Source organism: Onychostoma macrolepis, chromosome 23 (genome assembly GCF_012432095.1).
Source record: "Onychostoma macrolepis isolate SWU-2019 chromosome 23, ASM1243209v1, whole genome shotgun sequence".
Classification (NCBI taxonomy): Eukaryota; Metazoa; Chordata; class Actinopteri; order Cypriniformes; family Cyprinidae; genus Onychostoma; species Onychostoma macrolepis.
This window is the reverse complement of record NC_081177.1, coordinates 26600982-26620602: the sequence shown is the minus strand read 5'-3', so window position 1 is coordinate 26620602 and position 19621 is coordinate 26600982. Positions and strand designations below refer to the sequence as shown.

General features: G+C 36.0%; 1 protein-coding gene across 1 annotated transcript in view; it reads right to left on the bottom strand.

Annotated features, from left to right (window-relative positions):
- The window catches only part of prdm5 (PR domain containing 5), a 73198-nt gene extending 53908 nt beyond the window's left edge, over positions 1-19290 (bottom strand). The window contains exons 1-7 of the mRNA XM_058764107.1: positions 19048-19290; positions 15975-16058; positions 8079-8201; positions 3607-3781; positions 2664-2841; positions 2481-2576; positions 2226-2347 (exon numbers count right to left, since the gene is read on the bottom strand). Coding sequence (XP_058620090.1) covers positions 2226-2347; positions 2481-2576; positions 2664-2841; positions 3607-3781; positions 8079-8201; positions 15975-16058; positions 19048-19146 — 877 coding nt within the window. The 5' untranslated portion in view covers positions 19147-19290. The remainder of the gene's footprint in view (positions 1-2225; positions 2348-2480; positions 2577-2663; positions 2842-3606; positions 3782-8078; positions 8202-15974; positions 16059-19047) is intronic.
- Between the last annotated feature and the right edge of the window lie 331 nt (positions 19291-19621).

The window sequence follows — 19621 nt, the reverse complement described above, 5'->3', positions numbered from 1 at the left end:
ATTAGAGTGTGTGCAGCACATTTTACGGAGGACTGTTTCCTGAACCTGGGAGTAGCTGCCAGCTGCTCAAAGACTGTTTCTAAAGTGGGGTAATTCCAACTTTGCAAGGACAGTCTGGCGCGTCTGACTCACAGCCTGTAAGTATGTTTTCATATTTAAAGAATTTGCCACTGACTATTCAAACGTGAGTTTTGAGCAGTGTAGAGTAGCGCTTGTTGTTTGTCGTTTCTCCGATCACAAATGCAGATATGGTAATGTTTACGCGGTGTGATGTAATGCGACGTGTAAAAAGACGGTATAAGTCATTATAATCAGTAATTATGTCCCCACTGGATGCAACAAATGCCTTGTTTATAATGGGTTTTATTGTTTTAGTCTCATCGCGCCGGGACAAGGCATCGCAATACGGTAAGGGGTGTAACATTTCCGTCTCGCGCTTGAAGTATTCGGCCAATCACAACGCACTGGATAGCTGGCCAATCAGAGCATGCCTCGCTTCTCAGAACGATGAGCTTTGAAAAAATCGAAGCGTTTCAGAAAGGCGGAGCATAGAGGAGCAACAATAATGTACAGTATGTGGAAAATAATGTGTTCTTTGAACCTTAAACTGCATAAACACATTGCATTACACCAAATACACAAAATAATGTTCTTTTAGCAACGTCATATGACCCCTTTAAAGAACTGGTATTTTAAAAGGCTTTAAAAATGTAATTTAAAAGGTCATATTCTACACTTTCTAGCATGTTATTCGGTAATAAATACACTTTAAATGTTAGTCAATGTTTCTTGTGGCAAAAACATCAAAATTTTGTGTTTAATTGTTTTCCATCTTCTCACTGACAGTTATTATTAATATTTTTATTTTATTATTATTATTTTTTATGTATTTATTTATTTTTTGTATTGCTTCTTTAAATTCCTTCTGTGACTGGTTAATTTCAGCATGCTGGCATACTGTTAAATCTTAAAGGGATAGTTCACCAAGAAATGAAAACTTCACCCTCAAGTACGTGTTTCTTCCTTCAGTTTCTGGTCCCCATTGACTTCAATAGTATGGAAAAAATACAATGGAAGTCAATGGAGACCAGCAACTGTTTGGTTACCAGCATTCTTCAAACACAAGAAAGAAACTCATGCAGGTTTGGAACAACTTGAGGGTGAGTAAATGAAAACGGTGGGTCTCTTTAATAGGTATATATTGATCACCACAGCAAATTTGTGTGTTCAAAGTTTAACAAAACTTAAATCCAGTGCAAAGTCTGCACAGGGAAATTCCAGACTCCAAGATTTCCATTGAAATGACTGAATTTCGCCCACTGAATTTCATCGTACAGTGACGAATGTGACATTAGTTGTGATTGTGAGAATATTTTAACATCCAGAGTGCTTCTTGGGTTGGCTTTAATGTCACAGTTAGAAGTTATTGTAATAAATAACATAAAATTTGTTGCAAACAATTCACACTAATAATTGTAAATAAAATAACTTTATTGCAAACAAACAGGTAAAATAGAAGTTGTCAAGCTGTTGGCATGCAAAGCGTATAATGTTTTGTTAATTATAATGTGAGATATCTACTTTTTTACCATTTAGATTAATTTTACATTTTCTGTCTGACAATTCAACAGAGATGATATTTACAGCCCAGAACGAACAGAACAGAACAATGGAAAAGAGGTTTGGTTTACGCGTTGTAACGTTTACATCAAGCCTTTATTTCAAAACAGTGTCCTGTTTTCCATGTCCACTTTAAAGACTCGTATTATAGCAAAACATGCACATTCATTAATGTAGCTGTAAGCACTTCCACAAGCACTGAGGCTTAATCGCTTAATAGCTTACTGTTTGGATTCATTTGCAAATGACTGATTCACTTGCATGTGGTTAAACTGTCCAATTATAATTACTGACAATAACACTGAAAACATTCTGATACGCGCTTTCATCAGCCGATTAGGGGTCTTTGACTAATTTTCTCAGATGTCTGCGCTTCTGGCAGAGAGACAGACGCGCTGAGAGTCTGGTGAAAAGATGAGTGTAGAGAGGGAGGGAGCGCTTAGCGTTTATCTGACAGACAGAGGGGATGAAGAGCGGATCAGAAATGAAGAGATTAATGAAGATGTTAAACAGCCGCTGATTAGACTCTCATTACAGACGGGTAATTTCGCACTCGCTTCAGTCTCACTTTCACTTGTATGTGTGTGCGCGCGCGCGAGACAAACCTGTGTGGACGTTGCTTTTGTGTTTCTTCAGGGCGTCTTTACTTCTGAATCTTTTCCCACAGCTCTCAACCTTACAGATGAACCGACCGTCTCCTTTACACACCTCTTTGTGCTGCTCAAAACTGCACGTAAAAACACTCAATTTTAGCTGCTCTCTTCTGAAATGTGGCATATTTCCAAGTCAAACAGGATATTCAGGGGATCGTGAAAATGGGGACTGCATATTAGAATGTAAACGATTAAATATTGATGTACCTGGACTCTGAACAGAAGGTGCTGTGACACAGGACACACTGATGAGCTTTTGAAGGGTCTCCTGATGAAGCGGAGCTCTCTGTACAGTGAAGAACACTGCAAATCAACAGGTCATCAGCATTAATACACGAGACACTTATAAGCTGTATATTGTGAAAGTGTGTGTGTGTGTGTGGTACTGACTGGCGCTGCAGGGCCTGTTTGACAGGAAACTCTTTTCCGCAGGTGCGACATTTGAACTCTTTGTCCTCTGTACTTCCTCTCTGATGAAGACTCTGAAGATGTTCAGCTAACACTTCTTCACTGGGGAAGCTGCTCTCACACAGCAGACATGGGTAATCTTCCTTCTTAATCACCAGCTCTACACACACAAATAAATGTACTTTATGAACCAGTGCTCGGCTGATACGAGTTCTGCATTGGCTGATATAATGCTGCCATATTTATCATAAAACATAACACAATGGCATAATAAGTTGTGTGAATCAGGAGAGAAATATGCACAGATCAAGCACCGTTTACAAACAAAAACAGTCAAAACAGTTCTGGATTTTGATAAGAGAGGATTAAGATGTTATTATGGATTATAGACTGGTTAAAAAACATCTTAATGATGGATTCTTGGATGATGGTTTCTTACAAATATGGATTACTTGTGGATTATTGTGATGTTTTTATCAGCTGTTTGGACTCTCATTCTGACGGCACCCATTCACTGCAGAGGATCCATTGGTGAGCACAAGTGATGCACAAGTGATGCAATGCTACATTTCTACAAATCTGATGAAAAAACAAACTCATCGCCTGAGGGTGAGAACGTTTTTTAGGAAACTTTCATTTTTTGGTGAACTACACCTAAGTGCTTCATAATGGATATGCAGAACTGATTTTTGTTTTACTGCAGCTTTTCGACACAAAAATGACTACATGACCATTAGGCTACAATAAAAACATGAAATTTGTATTTATTCATAACAATTGTTATTGTTATTTTCTGTCATTATATTCATGCCAAATTGTTGTGATCTAGATGGCTATCTGTAGACCGAATCACACATTTCTGTGTAAATTGTTCATAAAACCATGCATTCGTTATCCTTTTTAGAAAGACACTAAACACACATACCTGTTTCTGCACTGAGGTGTTTGCTCTCTGTACTGTTCCCATCTTCATCTTTGATGTCCTGGTCTTCCTCAAGGTCCTCCTCTTCCTCCTCCATATCGCTGTCCAAGTAGCCAATCAGAAGCTCTGTATCAGTCTCGATGTCATCAACAGCCAGATAGAAGATATTCTCTCCATCCTGCTTAAAGAAACAGTGTCGGCTGCTTCAACTAATCGAGTTTTGAAGTTTTTTTTTTTGTTTAATGCTGTTCTTTTACCAAAGAAAATAAATGCAAAAATAAATATTAGAGTTTACATGTTATTAACTTGAGTTAAAGTAGTCAGCTGGAAATACTCTCAGCCAATAAGAGAACCAGAAGTAAGTGTTGTGTCTGTGTGTGTGTGTGTGTGTGTGTGTGTGTCTTATTACAAAAGACATAAACTGAATTAGACGTAGAAAAGCAAAATCCAGGTGTCGTCTGACACTAAACAGACAACACAACAGAAATCTGCTGTGAGGCGCAATCAAACATCAACCATTCACACGAGGGGAAGCGTAAGATCAGCAGCGCTTCCTGATTAAGGTCAAAGGCCAAACACTTGAACCTCTGTTTAATGGCTTTATCAGACCTTCATTTCCTAAAAGGTCATGCAGAAATAAGCACAGTTGCTGTACATTATGTTAAAAACACAGCCCCAGATTTCTCCACAGGGAGATGGTGAGAGAAGTGTCATGTGTGAGGAAACACAGACTCTCTTCTCTTGATTCTGCTGTAATGGCCATCAGATCGCCAACATCTCAAACTCACCAGAGACCCGTTCACAGACACACTGCAACGATTGAGCAAACCAGTCTGCTTCCATATTTCATATTTTTACCACAAAAATCACAATTTCTGCTTCTCTAGATGAATTAAGCATAATCAAACAGTATGTTGGAGTTTAGCCATCTTTATTGAGATATTCTTTGCAAACGAAAGTGACTGCAATCTTAACAGTAAAAGACTGTAAAAATCTACTGCAAAAACCTGTTAATTGGTTAACATTAAGTTCCCTTACTATATACAGGGAACAGATGTAGCAGATATCACTGGACATTTCATTTTGTGATTTTAAAGAAAAAATACTGTAAAATTACGTCATATTATAATTTGCAATAAATAATGTAAATTGATATTCACAGAATTATGTACATTGTTAAATTATTATTTATTGTATTATTTTAGTGTCATGTTTGTCACAATGTCATTTGTGTTTATGACACCAGCTATATATACTGTAGATTTAATTTCAATATGTAAACTAAACTAAAAAAAAAAAAAAAGGGTTGGTACCATTTTTTACGTATGTATACATGTATGTATTTATTTATTGTTTACAGTAAAGATTTGTCAAACATCTGCCTGCCAAATTTTTACCAAAAATACATTATTACATTATTTTTAAATTACTGGAATCAATTGGAAATATTAAATATGAATTGCAATTATTTGAAATAAAATTAGGCATTTTACTTTCTTAAATTTAGATTTAGCTTTAGAAGATTCTTTATACCAGTTTCCATAAGGTAGAGAGCATGTCAGTGTATATGATAAATATAATAAATTAGCAAACTAGATGAGCTAAAATAAACAATGCATTTAGGTTTGATTGATGCTTACATGAAATTATGAAGAAATTTCTTAAATGACAACAATTTTGATTCATATTATAAGGGAAATAGTCATCAAAATAGTTATCAGTTTAACAATTACCATTATCATACTGCACATTTACATTCGATTTTTGTTGCAATTGACTCTAAGTAAACCCTCCAGCGAGTTATTGCATGTTAAGCACAAAGTTATGATTTTACGTGTTGAGATGAGTTGTGGAATCATTCTGTAATCACAGCATTATTCCCATAATTGCATCTGAATCGTGAGGTGCTATAGGTGCATTAACACTGACTGTGATTAGGGCACTGGAGGTTGCCAGATCACTGCACCATTGGTTGTTACTTAACTGCCATGTGATCTCAAATGTGTACGCCCACATGTGTGTGTGTGTGTGTGTGTGTGTGTGTGTGTGTGTGTGTTATTGATCTAAGGCTCATTACACTCCTCTTATCTCCACACTCTTTGGTGTTTTCAGATCTCTGGCAGTATGAAAGAACATCAACACTGCCAGACATAACAAACAACTCATTCCATCTCATTCCCTCCACTGTCTGCTTCTGTTTCTGAGCCTTACGCAAAGCTGCTGTCACACTCTGTGGCTCTGTACCCAAACCTAATGAGTGGCCTATGTAGGCAGCACTTTAAGGAATCATAGGTGTACCCTATATGTGAAGGCTGTTGCAAACCCAGACCGGAAATTTTGCTTTGTTCTAGAAAAATTTAAAGCTAATTTGAACAAAAACTGTAAGGCTGCATCACACATGTTCTGAAGGCAAACCCACAAAACACTGCAAAAATCTTAGTGGAAAAAATCCATCAAAAATATCAGAAGTGAGAAAAATTACAAATTAAAGGAATAGTTTTCTCAAATATGAAAATTTGCTGTAAATGTATTCAGCCTCAGTCCATCCAAGATGTAGATGAGTTTATTTCCTCATCAGATTTGGAGAAATGTAGCATTGCATCACTTGTTCAGCAATGGATGCTCTGCAGTGAATGGGTGCCGTCAGAATGAGAGTCCAAACAGCTATATAATAATCCACAACTAATCCACAAGTTTTTAACTTTAAACCGTTACTTATCCAACATACAGATCCATAATGCAAAACCACTTCCTCCGGTGAAAAAGTCCATCTACTGTTGTCTCTTACATCAAAATCCACTCACATACTTGTTTAGAGCTGTTTAAAGTTAAACCACCTTACTAATGACTCTTTCTTAGATGCAGGTTTACACCTCACAAGACATTAACTGATAGACTGGAGTTTTGTAGATTAGTTATGGATTATTACTAGTGCTGTCAATCGATTAAAAAATGTAATCGCGTTAATCACAGTCGTGGACTGTGATTAATCATGATTAATCACAAATTTCAAATACTAGGATTTACCTGTAAATGTGTTGAAAAAGAAATGCATGAAACTAGTTTAAGGAGATCGAACCTTTCACACTTCCGTCAGGTATGAGACATAATCCTTATTATTATTTTATCATTATTCTTTTGTTTTTATTCAGCCATTATCAGCCTTTATACTGGCAATAAAACGTTTACCAAGCCACATCGCTTCAATCCCAGTATACATTTACACAACTATTATCAAAAGTATTTCTAAATAAATACAACAAAACATTTCTTGCGACCTTACGTGAAGTATTATGACAAAATGCATTATGAAGAAGAATTGGACCTGTTCTGCAGCTGCATTAGAGCTAACATTAGCATCATGCTTCATAAGACAGTTTATGAGATTAATAATACACTTTTACTCAGAACTCACTTCAAACCACCATCAAGTGTTTGTAATAACTTCCTTTTACGATCACGTGTGGAATTTGGTCGTTTACTGTTGTTAAAATATGCTATTTATAGCCTTTTATATCGCTGCACAAATTACCATTTCAGACGTACACATTCATTTAAAAAAAATCACATACAGACCATATCCTATCGTAATCGTGTGTTTATTATCTTATATAATCTATAGTGGCTATTGTCATGTTTATTTCTGCTGTGTAAAAGCTTTAACATATGCTCTGTTGAAACTCACGTTTTGAAACAGCCTCTCCGTTCTTAAGTTGCCAGGTATACATTTCAAGTATAATACACATTAGTAAAAGGATCTATTTTAATTTGTATTTGTCTATATACACTTTGGGCGGCCGCGGTACATTATAAAAGTAGCCCAAAAAACCACAAACCACGGCTCTGTAATTTTTTCCCGCGACTGTATTTTCAAAGTAGCCCATTTGTGCCGTTACCCTGGTAACACTGTTAACACTGTTCGCTGCACCCTCATCACACAATGATAGATGACCTTCAGCGCTGCGATGACGGGAAGTTGGGGTCAAACCTTATCAAACGATTAATCTGCGTTAAAAAAATATTAACGCGTTAAAAGTTTTTGATTAATCGCATGCGTTAACGTTGACACCCCTAATTATTATATAGCTGTTTGGACTCTCATTCTGACGGCACCCTTTCACTGCAGAGCATCCATTGCTGAACAAGTGATGCAATGCAACATTTCTCCAAATCTGATGAAGAAACAAACTCATCTACATCTTGGATGGCCTGAGGGTGAATATATTTTTACCAAATTTTAATTTTTGGGTGAACTAATACAAAAAAAAAAATTAAAACATTCAAACTAAGCAGCTTTCTGTTGATCAGTTCGGCAAATTTGTAGCAAAATCTGTGTGTGGAAAGCTTTTACTCTCACATGTAAATGTGACCACACTTTTAGAGTTTTTCAGTGTTAGCTTAGCAACATGCTAACCCCAAACTGTGAGAGAGTAAAGAGATCTCTGTGGTTATCAGGCTGTGGCATCTTCTCATACCTGAATGGCGGCCAGGTTCTTCTGCTCCTGTGAAGGGGCCTGATGAACGAAGCGAAGCCAGTTAGCATGGCGAGGGTTACTAGCGTCCAGGATATAAAGCACGTCACCTTTATTCCCTCGAACCTGCAGAAGCACACAGATTCAAAGGTCACAAGCCAGTCCAACAGAATCAAAGTGGCAATGCTGCTCCTCAAAGATGCTTCAACAACCTCTAAACAGTCACTGAAAGTACAGTGTCCAACTAACAATCCAAAGCTTTATCCACTCAAGATGCTTTCATGAATTGCATAGCGTCCAAGTGGGACCAAAAATTACGCACTCGGAGCCTCTTCTACAGTGAACATAGATTAAGTTCAATGGTACCGGTATCTGACCACGGTATAATCTCAGTGAAACTCGACTTCAGTGAGGCTCTATGGACTGTGTGTCCACTGAATCCAACCACAGATCCATGCAGATTAAAGCATGTTACAAACAGCATGATAGTGCTGTGATGTTTTTGATGTTATTTTATTAACTAAAATACTTCAAAATGCACCATGAGTGACATTATAAATAATAGATTATAAATAATAAAAAGATAAATAACATGCCTTATTTTGATGAAGTTTTAGGGAAAGTTGCTCTTCTTACTTATTTTTAGGGATGCACAATCAATGTTGGGGGAAATGCATTAAAAGTAACGCGAGCAACGTAAACACAGCTACTTTTTAAGTTACAAGAGTTATGTTTTCAAATCAGTAACACCAGTTACTTTGTTTTCTCATGTATAGACTGACAGCTCTCCTGTCCTCATGCTGAGAGAGAAATCAGGAGTAAGTTCAGAGGCGTTGTGTGCGCTGTGTGAACATGATGTTACTGTAGATCTAGACTAAATGTGAACATGCATTTACTCAGCTCACCTGCACAAAAACAGATTCAGTATTCCTCAAAATTAATGAAAACAGTGAAATGCAAACTCAAAATATGATGCAAACCTGCAATAATTAAATGTCAAATAACAAAGATCCTTTACGTATTTAATCCCATTTTATTAACCGATATGTTTGCTGCTGAACTTCGTTGATCCAGTTGAACCATACTAATAAGCAAAAATGACTTTATATTAATAATTGACAATACAGTGGTGGCCAAAATTGTTAGAACACCTGATAGATCTGAAAATATTGACCTTTTTTGCCTCCAAAACATGGTTTCATTTCATAATGTTCATGATACATTGTTTCTCTGAGCACAACAAATATGAGATGAAGTGAGTCTACTGTTTTTATCCACTTTTAACTTTAATATTTGGTGTGTTCACCTTTTGCAGCAATCACAGCAGCACATCTCTCTGGCATAGTGTCAATATATTTCCTGAGAACTTCAACACTAATGCTATCCCATGCCTTCTGCAACTCAAGCCAAAGGCTTTTATTTGAATGTACAATAGATCTGTCCAGTTTTTTTTTTAAACTCGCCCCAAACTTGCTGGATGGGGTTGAGGTCCGGAATTTGAGGGGCCAGTCCATCATTTTCAATGTTCAGCAGATTCCTTCCGTCGCAGGTCGTTCCGGCAATAGTTCGTTTTATGGGTATTATAATGGCCAATTCAACAAAAACAACTGAAACCTCTTAAATATGCCAAGTGTTCTAACAATTTTGGCCACCACTGTATATCAATATCATACTGGTCAACATTCAATATTAGACATTTTTTTATTTATTGGTATCAGTCAAAATTGGATATTTAATTATGTTAATTTTCCCTATTTTACATTTAGATTACTCTTACTGAAATCTTACTTAAAGATTATTTTAAAAAACACTAAGGGCCAGTTTTACTAACAGCTTGCGCCAGCGCAAACCGTCTTTTGGCGTTAGGGTTAGGGTGTAGGGGTTAGGGCAGTGACGAATTAGCGCTGAAAAGGCGTGGACACAGTTATTTTTTGACCTTATTGAATATGCATTTCTAGGAGTTTCCCTTTCAGAAGCAAAATTTATGGGAGGGTATTCAAAGGTTAAGGCTAGAAGGGATACGTATGGCACTACTGGGCATGCGTACATCACTATAGCGTAATTTTTGTCACACTGTACTAGAGGCGGGAACCGAGGAACCCGACCAGATTTCTTGCAACGCAGGATTAAATTCCCATATAAAACACAGTAGCGGTCGGTAACTCTGGTGTAATTTGAATGGGAGTGGGCAGTCTAACAATAGCTATACCGTTCCCGACCTCCTTTCAGAACAGCATATCTGCGCTTTATTCTCATTGACCAGCCTCCACTCAGGACTGTTATGCACGCATGAACGTGCTTTCCGCGTGACGCATTTTATTTGCGGGGTCTGTGCGTGCAGCGTAATTTATTTGGAATGCAAGAAAAACATTTGGCAAGCCATGTTATTTTTAATTTGTTTCAGGAAATAAAAGACGACTCGGAACACTCGAGAAGTCACACAGTATCAGGTCTATCAAAACTTCTTGCAACTTGTAGCATTTTTTGATATACTATTTTTATACACATACTATGGCTTATTTATTTCTTTATTCTTTATTTGCGACTGCTCTAATTTGCGATGCACTTGCCTGTATTGCATTGGTCGATATGTAAATGAGATGTTGCGTCCTGTGTTCTTTAATTTGCTCGTTGTCAGTAAATCACGCTGTTAGGAAATGTCCACGCCCATCTGCGCTCTTTTGGAATTGTGCTCTCGCGCAAATTTGCCGTTTGATAAAACTGGCCCCAAGGGGCCGTTTACACACAACACGTTTTTCCAATCAACTGCGCTACTTTTCCATTGTTTTTCAATGTAAACATGCACTAGACGGATGTGTTTGACAGCGCCTCACACATGACGCACCGTTGCATACCTCAAGTTATACGAAATGTAACTTCTGCAAAGCATGTCTCAAGACCTTGCAATCTTTAATATAAAATCTGAAAATTTCATTTTTCATACAGCACATTATAATGTCATGATGCTTAAATTCACTTTGATTTTTGTGTTTAGGATTTCTTTTTTTTTTTTTAAATCGGTTAAAAATAATGTTTTAATGTTTTAATCGGTTACACTTTATTTCGATAGTCCACTTTAGACATTCTACTAACTATAAGTAACTTTGTAACTACATGTCAACTAATTCTCATTAATTTGCAACTACATGTCTACTAACTCTCAGTAGGTTTAGTGTTAGTTGAATCATTTGACATATACTTGCAAAGTTTCTCATAGTCAGTATGTTGTATGTTGTGGACCCATCAAAATAAAGTGTTAGAAGATAATAAACAGACAGTGTACTGATACTCTAATGACCGCAAGTTGACATGTAGTTGCAAAGTTACTTACTGTTAGTAGAATGTCTAAAGTACACTATCAGAATAAAGTGTTACCCTTTAATCTGCTATAACATGACATGATCAGAATTTGAATAATGGATCCCTACTTATTATGCAAGTATAACGATATTCTTTATAGATAAAACAAGACTGACAAGTATATCCAACGACATTGCATTTCCATAAACCTACACAGCAGTTATCAAGCACTGTTTTACTAACAAATTTGCTTACACAACAGTATTACATTGAGAGCACCATTTACAAGTACAACCTACAGATGTCCCTCGTAAAAAATAAATAAATATACTGACTAAAATGTATTTTAAATAGTGATTGAATATACCACAAATACATTTACATATGTGCTTATTAAGAATACCCTACAATTCTACTTTTAATATACTAAAACTGAAACAACTATTTTTTTATATTTAACACACTTTAATTGTGCTGAAGTAGTGTTGAAGTCGAACTAACGATATACTGAAGAATATTTGATTGTGCTAAAGTGGAACCATTTCAAATATACTTCAGGTACACTTGAAATATCTTGCATTTAAAGACTGATATTATTCAAAGACCATACAATCCTCGTCAATATTGATATTTAGGCTTAATATTAAGAAATGTGCATTGTGCACAAGTATACTAGGCTACTCCAAATAAAGTTGCATTACAATTTTTATATCAGTAAGTCTGGAGCAATATGTCAATAAATATGTTACATATTTGAACTATACTTAGTATGAAATAAATGCATTTTAAATATATTACTTTTTTACTAGGGGCGTGATCATACATATTCTCAAACAGGACATCTTTCTCATCATTGTAAAGCGCACAGATGGTAGATGCTGGATGTCTTGAATCAGGAACATTGCTCACTTCCCACAGGAATGATCTTGGTCCCACTGTTTTTGGATACAAATTATTATTTTGAGACATTTCTTGTTCTTAACTTACTGAAACGACGACTAATAGCGACTTATTCTGACTAATCTTGAAAGGTACATTCCCTTAAATTGCCTGCATCACAACACACATGCAGAATGAAAGAGCGGCACAGTCAAAGATTGCATACTAAGATGATCTGTCATAATAATTATATGCACAAGTGTGTAATTTGGGAGAATTTAAGCTCGCTATACTTTGTGCAGAATAGTGTCATCAGGGCAGGCAGAACAATAAATCACAACTCTAATGTGGCTGAACCCGACCTGTTCTGCGTTATAATTAAAACTTTTATGCAGCCGAAAATAAACCCAAATCTTTAGTTTCAAGAGCAGATATTTAATGGGATATTAGATACGGCATGCACTGGGAGACGTGTCTGGCATGGGAGAGTCAGCGTGAGTTGAGTTCATGCTGGCATGTCTCATCCAATTAATGGTTGCCTGGAGATGAGCAGTGATGCATCTGTCTCGACAAGAGGGGCAACAACTTCTCCAAGACGATTAAAATTCAGTCAGACCTCAAAGATCGCAGTTCAGAGAGATACAAATGCAAACAAAACTGAAAACGGTATTAGTGGTCTTTGCAAAGACAAACATCTCTATAAGTGTTAGTATTATCTGAACAAACCTCTAACCCAAAGTATTAAACATTGGTGTAACTCATCCCGCACTGTTTGTGCTACAGACATGAATGAAACCACAAGTCATGTGACTTGTTGAGAGGTGTTTTTGTCTGGTGAAGAATAAAACAGGAAAAAAGTCCAACAGACTTACAATGAATGAGAGAAAAATCAAGCCATGTCACTCTTTACCAGAATTTCATTAAATGCAAAATACTGAAAAAGTATTATAGCTTAAATTTATATTAAATGCAATTAGTTGAACTTTAAAGTGTTTTTTGACCCACTTAATACGGTTAAAGTGTAAAGTACTGTCAAATTTACTGACAAGTATTTATGGTAAACTGAATTGTAATGTTGTTTCTATTAAAACTCATATGTCATGGAGTTAAATATATTTGTAATTACATATTTGTTGTGAAGTTGTAATTTAGTCCATTTAAAATGTATTAACTGAATAACGCACTACAGTTTTAATTATTTAACGTGCTTAGTATATTATTTAAGTGTACTTTAAAACAGGACAAAAAATATTACAACAAAATGGTTTTAATTTGATTTAAAATGCACTTTAAATATATTTGATATATTTTAAATATATAATGACATTATTACAAAGTGCATTTTAAAGCGTACATACGTGTTAATAAGTCATGTACTCTCTTTGAGTCTCTTAAGGGGCCTTTTATTTCTTTAATATTATATTAACTGAAAGTCTTTTAAATATATGTGACGCTGGACGACAAAACCAGTCTTAAGTGTAAATTTATCGAAATTGAGATTTATACATCATCTGAAAGCTGAATAAAGCTTTCCATTGATGTATGGTTTGTTAGGATCAGACAATATTTGGCTGAGATACAACTATTTGAAAATCTGGAATCTGAGGGTGCAAAAAAATCTAAATATTGAGAAAATTGTTTCAAAAGTTGTTCAAATGAAGTTCTTAGCAATGCATATTACTAATCAGAAATGAAGTTTTGATACATTTATGGTAATTTAACATTTATCTAACAAAATATCTTCATGGAACATGATCTTTACTTAATATCCTAATAATTTTTGGCATAAAAGAAAAATGGATCATTTTGACCCATACAATGTATTGTTGGCTATTGCTACAAATATACCCCAGCGACTTAAGACTGGTTTTGTGGTCCAGGGTCATATATATATACACACACACGTTTAGAGGGATAGCTCACCCAAAAATGGAAATTCTGTCATCATTTGCTCACCCTCATGTTGTTCCAAACCTGTAAGGGTTGGACAATTTCTGGTAAATATCTCAAAATTTTCCTGAATTTCTGGGAACTTTCCAGAATTTTGGGAAAATGTAATAAAATTCTGGATTTTTTTTTATTTTTTATAAACTTTTTGAAAGTTTGCAGAAATTTACTGGACGTTTTCTGCTTGTTTGCAACCCTAACCCTGCAAGACTTTTGTACATTATCAGAACACAAATGAAGATATTTTTAACGAAATCTGGGAGATTTCAGTCCCTGCATTGACAGCCTATGCGATTACCACTTTGACGCTTCAAAAAGTTCACAAAGAGATCATAAAATGAATGCACATGAATGTAGCGGTTTAGTCCACATTTTCTGAAGAGACTTGATCACTTTATATGATGAACAGATTGAATTGAGGCTTATATACTGATCAGCAAACATAAACAGAACCTCAACAGTACTTGCTTGACATGTGAGAACAAACCTCATTGGTTCTAGCATAAGCTCAAAAGTGCTGATTGAACCTCATTGGTTCTCACGTCAAGCGTGCATGCTTAAAGGGTTACTCCACCCCAAAATGAAAATTTTGTCATTAATCACTTACCCCCATGTTGATCCAAACCCATAAAAGCTTTGTTCATCTTCCAAACACAACTTACGATATTTTTGATGCATTCTGACAGCTCTCTGACCCTTCCATAGACAGCAATGTAATTAACACGATCAACGTCCAGAAACGTAGCGAGGAGATCGGTAAAATAATCCAAGTGACATCAGGGCTTCAACCGTAATTATACGAAGCTACCAGAATACTTTTTGGACGCAAAGAAAACAAAAATAACAAATTTATTCAACAATTTGTCTCCCCCGTAGCAACATTTTGGACAGTATCCACTGAACGTAAACAGCGTATGCTGTTCTGTGTCAGCTGCGTCATGCGGATACGCCGTTTACCTCGTTTATGCTTTGATTTGAATGAAAGCAGCGTATCCGCGTGACGCAGCTGACACAGAACAGCGTACACAGTTTACGCTCAGTGGAAATTACAGTTGAAGCCCTGATGTCACATGGATTATTTTACCGATCTCCTCGCTACGTTTCTGGACGTTGATTGTGTTGATTCCATTGCTGTCTATGGAGGGTCAGAGAGCGCTCAGAAAGCATCAAAAACATCTTAAATTGTGCTCCGAAAACGAACAAAGCTTTTACAGGTTTGGAACGACATGGGGGTAAGTGATTAATGACACAATTTTCTTTTTTGGGCTGCAGTAACCCTTTAATTTGCCATAACTAACTTAAAATTAAATCTGTTCGTCATATTAAGGAATCGAGTCTCTTCAGAAAAGTGGTAGTTGTATAGATGGTCAATGGAGGGACAGAATTCTCTTCTTCTGGATGACAAGAGTAAAAGAACAACAAAATAAAATTTAAAAAACAGAGACAGAAACCTATAGCTAATACCTAGCAAACTATATATCAACACATTATAAAGCACTCAGGACACCTTGGCAACTGAATATGAACAATCCCAGCAGTCTAGCATGGTCACGGTGAGTTTTGTATGGGCCACCACTCTCATTCTCTTCAGAAAAACATAAATGTTGTACAGTCATAAAATAGGCCAGATATAAACTAGCATCTAGCATTTTCAAAAGGGTTGATAAGATATGAGTTGCCTTTGAAGTGCTCCCAAGTGACACAAAAACAAAAAACGTATAGCAATGCATCGGGGGTAAAGCGACGGAAAGATTGTTGAGTCTAGTCACCCACCTCCCACATCAGTCGTGGATCCATGCTTTCATCCAAGTCACTCAGCATCCGCTTTTCACCTGCGAACGGACCAAACTTCTCACCCTGTGAAGAAAGAGCGAGTGTGTGTGACTGGGCTTTGATGTCACATCCAGCAGTTTCTGTGTGCTATCTGAACATGATCAAGGAAAGGCTCTGTGGGATCTCTAAGAGTCTATGGGTAGATTCTGCACTCAGATGCCAAGTCGACTCAGAATACAGTTTCAAAACATGACGTATGTTAAAAATGGTCTGAAATCTTCAGATGGCATTTCCTAAGGCTTGTGTACGCTTCAGGTGACTTGACCGAATTCAGATGCGACCAATTGAAAACTCAAGACAAGCAAAGAAAGTGAAACAGGAGATACCAGGTTGAATCTTGTTAAGAAATAAAGTGATTATATATACACTGTAAAAAAATAAAAAGATTATTATTGGAGTATGTTTCACAAGATAATGCTATTTCAGTCTTTCTACTTGTAGGCAGATTTAATTTATTTCTTTGTAACTAATTGTGAAATTTACTAACAAGTTCTGAGTGATCGTTTTGTTTATTTCATACATTCCCATACATTATTGAATGTGCAATTTAGTGTATTTCAAATCTTAAAAGTGTTTTTTTAATCAATGTACTTGTACTAATTGTACTCGTAAATTACACTAACATAATACTGATTAAATTACATGCCACTTAAGTGTACTTAAAGGAAGTACACTTTCATGACCACATTTCTTAACACACTTAAGTACACTTTTAAAAGTTTTACTTTAAAGTACAATTTAAATCAGTATCCCCTAGTTTCACAGACAAGGCTTAATCCTAGTCCCAGACTAAAATGCAAATCTGAGCTGTTTCAACTGAAGGATACTTGCACTGATTGATCTTAAAACATATGTCAGAGCCTTTGTTTTCTCTCAAAATGCACACCAGTAATGTTTTTTCTAAGGCACGTTTATAAAAATTACTTAAATGTCCTAATTGAACTATGGCCTAATCTTGGCTGAGTCTAAACCCTGTCTGTGAAACCTGGGCTGTGTTCAGCCTCGAAAAAACTGTGCAAAACGTTTATTAAACTGAAACGGTGGTGCGTTGAACACCTTGTTCTGATGACGCAAGTGTTGTAACTATGGCAGCTGAGAAGGCCATTCTTTGTGTTCTTTTTGAAGAATTTCCAGAGCCTGATGAAATCGGTATAAATGTGTGTTTAATACTGCAAAATACGCTCGATGTTACAGTCACTGCCCTTGCTGTCCAGAATAAAAGAGAGCATCCCAATCAAGTGAAGGATTTGTGGAAACTGTGGTTCCTAATTATTGTGATCCAACATTTGCCTCATATTTCAGGATGAAAAGACAAACATTTCAGGTGAAGGATAATCCACTTCTTACCTCCGAGACTGTGTTATGATCTATATGACCGTATTATTTTTATTGTGAGTATTAGGCTTATCATAATTGCTGATCACTGTTGTTGTGCTATGATATTGTAATATTTACCATTATATAATCAGAGGAGCATAGAAACGTTTATGAAAGTGTCACTCACAATACAACAGCAAAATATATAAATATGTAGCATTTTTATGTTACATTAATCAGTGTCTAGCACACCTTCCTAAGGAAAGGATATGGACCAGAAGACATTGCAATTACTGCATGATATTTAGACAGACTTAAAGAAGTTCCAGATCTATACTTTGTGCTCTTATTATTTCAGTTATTTTGCCTTTAATGTAAATAAACATGTGCAAACAATATACTTGCTCTTGTGAATTTATTTTGATGTTAATTACATTTACTTACAAATTCATCATCATGTCACATATGCTAGGTTACTATAAAACTCTTACGACAAACATGTCTTCTAATGTCTTCAATTGTTGTGTATGCCGAAATGCAGCGGACACATATTAAATGACTTCACTTGGACCCATTGTGCGAGCTGTCTCTTTAATACCGCGTGGTTTATATACAAGTTGCTGCTGATTGGGCTGATATTTTTGACACCAAACAAGAGAAAACGTATCTCAAACCCTGTTGCACACCGTTTCCAAGAAACATGTCGTTCAACCCAGAAAGCGTAGCAAAACGTTGGGCACCAGTGTGAGCCTGAAAGTGCCCCAGGCCTATGTTTTAATAATCTTTTGTCATGCTTTAAGGAAGTACACTTATTTTGATGTGTTGACGAACATAGTAAAGCACATGTGAAGTATTTCATCATTTTAACTGCAGTGATTGTGTTAGTTGCATTTAATATAAATTTTAACTTTTACACATTTAATTTAATTGTAAATAACATGTAATTAAGCGCCTGAAATCATTACATTTAGTTTGCTCTTAAGTATATTATTTCCATAAGTACTTTTTTAAAGATATGCTAAAGTGTACTTATTTTTACAAGGGTATATATTAGCAAACAAGTGCAATTATGTGCAACAATTTTAAATGATTAAGTGCAAATATTTTAAATTATAATATTCTATGTATTTAGGGTGATGATAATTGCTTAATTTTATGCACACATGTTTTATTGTTATTTTTAAAATTGCTATTTTCTTATGTTGGGGTGAAATATAAGTAGGCCATGTGCTTTGTGATATTTTAACTGGTTGTAAAGTCTTGCTACAGATGCAGACATCTTACAAACAATTTCTACAGTCATCCACATTTACAGCCAAATATCATAGAAACTATAGCCTATTTATTGTTTTTGCTGTGTAAAAAATAAAATAAAAAATATGAGACAGTAGAGTACAATAGGAAACTAATATCACGTTACCACAGTTGTAGGCTACTGTAATATGGCGGAAATGGTGGTTGGCATGATGAATTTTTGGCGGAAACGATGGTTACCATGGTGATTGTTTGTAAGGGACGTGGCAGCACACGTAAGCACATACACAGAGGAATGCAACTACAACCAGGAGTATATACTCAATGTTTTATGTGCAAAGTAAAAACAGTAGGCAAAAAAAAAAAAAAGGAAGAAGAAGAAGCGTCCTGCACTACGCATACTTCATCTTTCATGCTGAGAGTTTGTTTTATATACACGAACCTTTTTGACTGCTCTGGCAGTGTACAGCCCCATCCCGTCCTGAACTTTAGAGGACTTCAGCACGAATCTGTCCGGCACATACATGCCCAACATCCTCATTACTTCAGAAAAACGCCTTTCTTCAAAACAAAACAGACGAAACGCGCTCGGAAACACAGGTTAGGAGCTGCTTTGATTCTCTCTGCTCGCTGTGTTTGTAAATCTCAATCCTGTCTGGTCTTCCATGTTACTGTCTGTACTGGAGACTGGCTCTGCCTTCCGATTGGCTGTTGGCCGTACAGGGAACGCGTTTCTGCGCTCTGATTGGTGGAAAGTTTCTGAAACTCCACGTTAGTGGCAGAAACGAAGTTAGTTTCTGCAATCTGATTGGTGGAAAGTTTGTCGCCGTGAGCTACATATTTTACTTTCCCGGGAAAGTTCACCATATAATTCTAGAAAAACGAAATAAAACTAAAATCACGCATAAATAATAAAAACTAAAATAACAATGGTGTGGCTAATAATAATAACAATAATGATATGCAGGTTCTGGTCATATAATTAGAATATCATCAAAAAGTTTATTTATTTCACT